Raw genomic sequence first — 8,536 nt, forward strand, 5'->3', positions numbered from 1 at the left:
GTCAAAACCAGTCACGTGATGTGTCAGTGCCGCAGCTCAAATGTGTTTATTTACTTCTCGTGGGACGTAATTTACAGTTTTTCAACATAAAACGGGATTTGACCAAATGATGGAGGTTGAAACTGCCAGACCATACTTCTTTGGAGACATAGGTGCGTATAAAAACATTTCGGCTCCTTGAAATTGTATGCCAGCTAGCTAGCATTCATTTGGTTACTGCATGTCATAGCTAGCAAGCATGTGTTCATGCTATAACAGCAACGTAAATCAGCTACATATGTGACATGTTGTGTTTTAGTCCATATCGATTGTCAAGTAAAGGTTTACGATGGCAAAATGTGTTGTCAACACCAGAGATGATCTAGCATGCACTCACCTAGCGCCGGTTGATTATGTAGCAATAGGTATTCTCTTGCTATTTGCTCTCTGGCTGATGACTGTGTGGTTTGCCCCAGGCTGCTGGTCGGAGAGGACCGAGGTGCACAAAGCGGCCTCCGAGGGACATGCTGCCCAGCTGCAGCAACTCATCCAGAGCGGTGCCTCCGTCAACATAGTGGCTGTGGACTCTATCACCCCCCTCCATGAGGCATGTGAAAGGGGGCAGACCCAGTGTGTCAGGCTGCTACTGGATGCTGGAGCACAGGTGAGACTGTCACTAGGTTGAGAGAGATAAGAGAAATAACTTCAATAAATGAGGTAGGTTAGCCATAGAAGAATACAGGATTGTCAACAAACGCTCTAGTCATATCACAGGAGAAAAGTGTGTCCCAGATTCAACACAGGTTAAAGATCAACAGAAGAGAAAGTAATGTTATTTATAGTTAATCAGGATATATACATACACAATGGCTGTGTTGTCTTGTAGGTGGATGCCCGTAACACGGACGGTAGCACGCCTCTGTGTGAGGCCTGCTCGGTCGGGAGCTTTGACTGTGTGCGGATGCTGCTGGAGCATGGGGCCAAGGTGAACCCCACCCTCTCTTCCCGGACCACCTCACCCCTACACGAAGCCTGCATGGGGGGTAAGTGTGTGACAGGTGTAGGATGAGCGTTCATCACGATTGTTTGAGAACTTGTGACGGTCTGTTCTTGTGTCCCAGGTAATGCTGACGTTGTGAAGATCATGATCGCTAAAGGTGCCAGTCTGGAGGCATATGACCTGTACTATGGGACCCCACTGCATGTGGCGTGTGCCAACGACCACACAGACTGTGTCAAGGCACTACTCAACGCAGGTGAGCATTTTGAGAATAGCACTAACAACAAATTATTTGATTTTGAAGAATAGAGAATAAAACCCTGGATTTGAGTTCTCAACTCTGAGGTGAATCTTTATTAATAACCTCTGTGTCATTTGCTTCCTCAGGTGCCAAAGTGAATTATGCTCGGCTGCACAAGACGGCTCTGCACCATGCTGCTAAAGTGAAGAGTGTTGACATGATCGACATGCTGGTGGAGTTTGGGGCGAACATCTACGCCAAAGACAAAAACGATAAGAAGCCCATTGACTACATGGATCCTGGTTCTCCCGCTGCACTCTGCTTAGAGTTTTATGAAAGTAAGTGTGAGAGAGGTTTTTACACTGCAGTTACCAGTTATAAGCAACAGACGTGTACTGTACCCATATGTTTTTGGGGAGGATTTCTAAGCAATGTCACAGAGTCACCAGTAGGTGGTACCCATTACTCATTTTTCAGGATCAAAAAGTTACAGGTAGTGGAAAAGTAATTTAAAAAATAACTTGATCATGTTGAACCCATCAAAAACAGCTGTTTGAACACTTCTTAATTGGTACATAATACTCAGGTCAAGGTAGATTGAATTTCTTCCTGGTACGGGGCCTCCTTTTTTTATGGGCCTAATTATAGAATGACATATAAAGTAGCATCCATATAAATTTCAAATCGAATCAAACTTTATTTGTCAAATGCGCCTGGTACAACAAGTGTAGACCTTACAGTGAAATGCTTACTTAGTAGCCCTTAACCAACAGTGCAGTTCAACAAGAGTTAAGAAAATATTTACCAAATAAAAAGTAACACAATAACATAACAATAACAAGGCTATATACAGGAGGTACCGAGTCAGTGTGCGCGGGGGTACAGGTTAGTTGAGGTCATTTGTACATGCAGGTGGGAGTGAAGTGACTACGCATATAAACAGCGAGTAGCAGCAGTGTACAAAATAAATGGAGTGGGGGGGGGGGGGATCGTCAATGTAATTGTCCGGTGGCCGTTTGATTAAATGTTCAGCAGTCTAATGCTTGGGGGTAGAAGCTGTTAAGGAGCCTTTTGGTCCTAGACTTGGTGCTCTGGTACCACTTGCTGTGCGGTAGAAGGGAAAACCGTCTATGACTTGGGTGTCTGGAGTCTCTGATAATTTTATGTGCTTTCCTCTGACACCACCTTTTATATAGATCCTGGGCCTACCTACTACTACCCTGTGTAGAGCCTTACGGTCAGAAGCATTTGCCGTACCAGGCGGTCTTGGTGTGTTTGGACCATGATAGTTTGTTGGTGATGTGGACACAAAGGAACTTGAAACCCTCGACCCGCTCCCATTGATGTTAATGGGGGCATGTTCGGCCCACCTTTTCCTGTAGTCCATGATCAGCTCCTTTGTCTTTCTCACATTGAGGGAGATGTTGTTGTCCTGGCACCACACTGCCAGTTCTCTGACCTCCTCCCTATAGGTTGTCTCATCGTTGTCGGTGATCAGGCCTACCACTGTTGTGTTGTCAGCAAACTTAATGATGGTGTTGGAGTCGTGTTTGGCCACGCAGTCGTGGATGAACAGGGAATACAGGAGGGGACTAAGCATGCACCCCTGAGGGACCCCAGTGTTGAGGATCAGCGTGGCAGCCGTGTTGTTGCCTACCCTTACCACCTGGGGTCGGCCCTTCAGGAAGTCCACTATCCAGTTGCAGAGGGAGGTGTTTAGTTCCAGGGTCCTTAGCTTAATTGAAAAGGATCTCTGTGGTTCTAGTAGTGAAGATTTGTAACTTAACTAAAATGTATTACCTTTCAATGTGGCATAAACACAACCAGTCATGATGTTTTCATCTGATGTCAAACCATAAAAGGCTCATGTAGGCTACACGCGCACATTTGTCCACTCACAAATGAATTCCAACAGCCAAACAGTGCTCTGTGCCCCAACCATTTGATGAATGGAAAAAAACCTCTGTTAAAACACCAAAAAGTCTAATGACATTCTGCGATTGTCATTCCTCCTACACTTGTAGCCTGAATTGATGTCCGTGCGTGTCAGTCTCTGCGCGTCCGTGCGCGTCATCTGTCCGTGCGCGTCATCTCTGCCTTGGAAAAATGTCAGTGTTCTCCTTGAACCACACCGCATTTTGAAGCGTCTATAATATGCCACCTACTTTCAAGTCCATTTTTCATGTGGCTGACGTGGTCATGATAAATAATGTTGTCAAAGCATAGTTTTTTTTGTCATTTTGTTTTAATTGTTGTGAAAGGCTCATGATTTACCTCTACAGCGTATCCCGTCTATAATTTTTTTTAGGACTCAATACCGGACCGTACTATCTTACTTTAATCACTGCCAATACGCAGTCTTACGTCAGAAAGATATTTTGAACATAAGCTCCAGTCCATCTGTCCTGTCCCTCAAGTTAATGTCTATCCTACTCATGTTCCAGGAGGCTGATTTTTAAATTAGTACCGGTCTATAACATTCAGCTTAGCTACCTGTCAGTAACTGACGATGAGACCCAAACCCAGACAGATTCCTCTGCCTCAGAGCCTCTCGTGGAATGTGAGACCAGGTCTGTGTGAGAAGCCACACAGCAACAGTATCCTAGGCATCAGACACAGACACCTCTTGTAAGGAAATATTGTAACTTTATTTCATGAAGTGCAAGGACATTGTGACATACAGTTTTAAACATTTGCTCAACTCATTGAGTCCTATTGTTGGGTTATGCAAGCAAACGACAACATTATATCCCTGCTCAAAAGCTCCAGTATTTAAAAATACTAAATAGGACCCATATCTCTGACTGTGTATTGATATTTGAGTACTCTATTCCTGTGTTCTATATATTGTGGCGAGAGACTATATCTCCCATAAACCTTTGCGGTTGTCTACCTGTAGGTACTCCATTGAGTCTGCAGCAGCTGAGCAGAGTGACCCTAAGGACGATGCTGGGTATCAGAGCTCTGGAGGTCGTAGTTCAACTGGACATACCAAAGCAAATCATTAGTTTCCTCTGTTACCACTGACACCATTATCTTACTAAGGAGAAGGAAGGAAGCTCAGACATTGAAACCTTTCTATAAAACATCACAATTATCAAAATGCTACAGTCTGAACCTTAGATGCCACTAGATTAGATGCATAAAAATAATATGCATACAGCAAAGCACAGGTTTCCAAACGAACAGTATTTTTAAGCAGAGCACTTTTTTCTTTTTCTTCAGAATGTGTGCCATATTAACACATTAGATACATATTTAAAGAACAGAAGCATAGGAGGTTTTAATGGGGACTTTTTACATGCAGTTTATTCTTAGAACTCCCATATCTTGTAAACCTACATGAAAGACAAATGGAGGCCCTCGGGGAAAATGAGGGGGAGAGGCGAAAAGAAATGGAGGAGAGGCAGTGATTTTGGCAGCTGATCCTGTCCACTCTGCAATACCATCTGTGGACACTACACCAGCATTTTAGTCGCCGTGACAATGCGGCAGCAACACATCCCAGATCTCCGGTACATCCTCAGGGATGAGAAACGGTGTTGCAGCAGGAGGATGAGCGGCGTTCCCGTTGACACTCTCCAGATGTCACTGTGTTTCCCAGATTCCTCCCTGACATCGGAACGGAAACCACACCTGACAACTGGATGTGTTTGAGGCGGACGTGGAATCCAGGCAACAGAGAAACACCCTGGGAAACAATCCTGCTTTTTTACTGTTCGCCTCTCTGATCTGTTGCGTCCGCTATAGCTGAGACGGCCCAGGCCTGAATACGGTGTCTGTTTGATGAGGGTGTATGGATTCCTCGGAGTTGTCTCTCTGGTCACTGTATTGGTACTGTTATTTGACATAACCCATCTCCATAATGGGAACAGAGGAATATGTCTATTATCAACATGTCTATGTAAGGCAATGTGCATTAATCAAAAAATGTGTTTCTAAAAGATTATGACCTATTTAATCTCTCCCCACTGGCCACGCTACCTCATTTCAGTGTGGATAATTGGGTAATATTTGGTTGAGACGTTAATGAGTTTACAACCTATATTAACCCACTCAAATTAAATTCCAATAGAAAACGATGTTGATTTTTGGTTTAGTTGTCACCCAAAATGTTAATCACTGCACTTTCAACCATTTTAAAGCACAGCTAAGCTCAAGTGGGAATACAATGTCAGTTATTGATAAATCCCTGTGCTTAATCTAATAGCAGAAACAAATGACCTGGATGGCAGTTGAGATTACATTAAAAGTACATGGGTGCAAGGAATCAATGCCGTTTTGAGATTCTGTGCAGATTATTACAGCAGTTGTGGTGATCTCCGCAGACCTGTGATCTATGCACGCTATCTTGCACATGCACCCTTTTATAGTAACCTCACATGCACCCTTTTATAGTAACCTCACATGCACCCTTTTATAGTAACCTCAAAATGTGGTCATGTATGTGTTACTCTTTTATAAATTTGAATGTTACATTCGTTTTTTTTAAGATAGTCTAAACTCAAGGCTATTTACTGTATTGCAAAGTAATATTGTGTTTTGTTGACAACACAACCAAATATCAACATTTTAAGGAGATGTATCTTCTGCTTGGATAGGTCCATCTGTGCCACTGGCTTAGTCTGGCTTAAATTCAATTTTTTCTACAAATTAATAATTGTTATGATGGATTCACGACTCCATCTAACCGAAAACAAATGTATTTTCCATATAGATTCCACGTCCATGTTGACAAATTGTTGAAACAACGTTTATAGTACCAAGTACAGCGCAAGTGACAATCCTCTCAGATAATCCATCTGTTTAACCCATTTTGGGAACGGTCAAGTTTTTGAATGCACTCGAAAAGCAAAATATGCCCTCAAAAAGCTATTTAAGTCCGTATCATCAATAAGCTCAAGCAGCTTTCTCCCCCCTCATTTAGCCTCCCTTCCAAATCTGTGCTGAGACAGCATGTCTGCTGGACTATTGAGTCAATTACATGTCTGTGTCAAGTGTGAAGGTTGTTAGATCATCGCTTGCGGCATTCGATAGCTTTTTACCAGGACAGGAACCTATTTGGAACTGTTTTCTGTGGATGCAACGCGGCCTCGTCCATTACCGTCTTAACCGTTCAGAACACATCCAGAAATAAGCTCAGGAGCAGAAATAGCTGGAGCCCTCCCTGTTCACATTGAGGGAACAAGGATAAATGCCCTCTTTTAAAATAGCTTGTTAAAATAACTGACCCCGGTTCAGAAGGGATCTGCTACTGCTCAGTCTTAAAATAGGCTGACCATGTAGATGATGGTTTAAATAGCATTTTTCTCAGTCTTAAAATAGGCTGACCATGTAGATGGTTTAAATAGCATTTTTCTCAGTCTTAAAATAGGCTGACCATGTAGATGGTTTAAATAGCATTTTTCTCAGTCTTAACATTCAGATGGAGGAGACGAGAACAGGCATGAGAAGAATGTCCGGTTATAAAACATATTTGAACAACAAAAAAAGTGCAATTTGGGGATTTTGGATCAGCCTTTAAAGGAATGAGACACCTGTTTCAAAGGCACGTTCTCTGGTTGTTCAGATAAGGCAAAACCAGTCAAAGGTATCTGCACAGGGATTTCAAACATCAGGTATTTGGTGCTGTGCAGCTAACAGAGGTTATCTTTCAATCAAGCAATGGAACATCAATGTAGACTGGAACTAGCATGCTGCTTGCACACTTGATACAGTAGATTCATGAATCAGTATTGGGTACTAAGAATGCTACAAATACCTATTTCTTATGATACATGTTTGTGCAACTGTTTAAATCTGTCAGTCAAATACTATTGTAAATAATATGTCCTCCACAGAAATGTATGTTGCTCTGTATACTGTAAGACTGGCATTGTGTGTTAATGAACGGCATTGTTGACATGCTCGCTGCCTCTTGGATTTTATTATGATAAGCTCGATTCATTCATCTAAATTGGGTCAACTGTTAGAGTAGGCCGATATCATGATGAACAGAAATTGAAATGAGCAACGAGATGGATCTCCAGCCATGATTATGTCCAGTGTCCACTAGGATGTGCCATAGGTTAGGAATTTGTTCAACAACAATCAATCTCGCTCACTCGTCAAGTTACAAAGCAGCTGCACTGCTCCAGCACTAGTAGACAAGAGGCTCTGAGTACATCTATTTTCCTGAGTTGTCTGAGTTGATATGGAGATCTAGTGAACCTTGACCTGTCCATTTGAAGAAATTGATCTATAGGCTAGCATTTGAGACAACTAAATAAAAGGCTTAAAACGTGCTCATTCTTGAGGGAGGTGAGAATATACTCATTCACCCACCCTCTTTAGATTACAGAATAAAAGGCTAAGGGGTTAGTTAGATTGAAATGGATGGGACTACGGTATTCCCCTGTGCTTCCTCTGTTGCTCTCCTAACGCAAAAACAACCGGTCACGTTGATGTACTTTCCTAGATTACATCTGTTTGTACTATCTCAGAGATATGCCATGGTTTATATGTGGAATGGAGTTACTCGTTAGCTTTCAACCTTTGAACTCCAACCTCTCAGTAGATATATGCCAATGTGTATTATCCTCACATCTTTGTTAGCTATAAGAAACAACTCTTCACCTCTTTGTAGATACTTCCTCGGGGAGGGGAATTAAGGATGGATGTAGATAGATCCGGAAGGAATCTGAGAGGCTCAGTGTCTTTTAGAGGAGAGATAGACTTGATGCTGTGATGGTCTGCTAGGCCTCACTGGGAGAGCTCTTCAACTCCAGTTAGGAATCCTTCCCCCCACTCAACGAGGATCAGATGTGAGGAAGTGTTTGCCAAGCTGGGACTCTGATAGTTACTTTCAACCATGAGCAACTGATTTAGGACCAGCCTGTCCTGCACTCAGTCTTCACCTTAACCATAATGGGACTAACAACAAAATTGGCCCCGGACCAGTTATTAAAAGCTTGGTGTAATTATAGCTTCTCTACTCCCATATAATTATAGCAAAGGGTTAGAAGTTCATATTAAGGACAATCTCTACCACACCATAACTCAGAACTGGTCAGTCACTACAACACACAGCACACCTCTAAGAGGCAGTGAGGCACCATTTTGTGTGTTTTGTGTCTCCTAGATCTGCGTTAAGGGTGACTGGTGGGACTGAGTTATTCCACTGCACTGGTAAATAAAGCACGGCGAATGGGAGGAGAATACTGGCTTGAAAGCAGCTCTTCTTTGAAGTGATCCTAATCTGTATGACTGAATGGACGTGTGTTTGACTGGAAACATCGTCAAACGCATAGGCACACCTGTTTATGGCCTTGGTCTGA

At 42.7% G+C, this 8,536-nt stretch overlaps 1 protein-coding gene across 1 annotated transcript; it reads left to right on the forward strand.

Moving 5' to 3' along the window:
* On the forward strand, window positions 1–7,128 carry LOC123994537 (ankyrin repeat and SOCS box protein 13-like). The gene is made up of 6 exons (XM_046297237.1): window positions 1–152; window positions 456–643; window positions 866–1,022; window positions 1,101–1,235; window positions 1,367–1,558; window positions 4,120–7,128. The coding sequence occupies exons 1-6, from the start codon at window positions 107–109 to the stop codon at window positions 4,245–4,247; spliced, it is 846 nt and encodes a 281-aa protein (XP_046153193.1). The 5' UTR covers window positions 1–106; the 3' UTR covers window positions 4,248–7,128.
* The last annotated feature ends 1,408 nt before the right edge of the window (window positions 7,129–8,536 follow it).

Source organism: Oncorhynchus gorbuscha, linkage group LG14 (genome assembly GCF_021184085.1).
Source record: "Oncorhynchus gorbuscha isolate QuinsamMale2020 ecotype Even-year linkage group LG14, OgorEven_v1.0, whole genome shotgun sequence".
NCBI lineage: Eukaryota > Metazoa > Chordata > Actinopteri > Salmoniformes > Salmonidae > Oncorhynchus > Oncorhynchus gorbuscha.

What these genes read in the sequence shown, in the direction of transcription:
- LOC123994537 (XM_046297237.1), top strand. Translation starts at nt 107, where the DNA reads ATGATGGAGGTTGAAACTGCCAGACCATACTTCTTTGGAGACATAG. An exon ending in TACTGGATGCTGGAGCACAG is followed by an intron (nt 644 to 865) that starts GTGAGACTGTCA and finishes GTTGTCTTGTAG; the next exon opens with GTGGATGCCCGTAACACGGA. An exon ending in CTGCTTAGAGTTTTATGAAA is followed by an intron (nt 1,559 to 4,119) that starts GTAAGTGTGAGA and finishes GTCTACCTGTAG; the next exon opens with GTACTCCATTGAGTCTGCAG.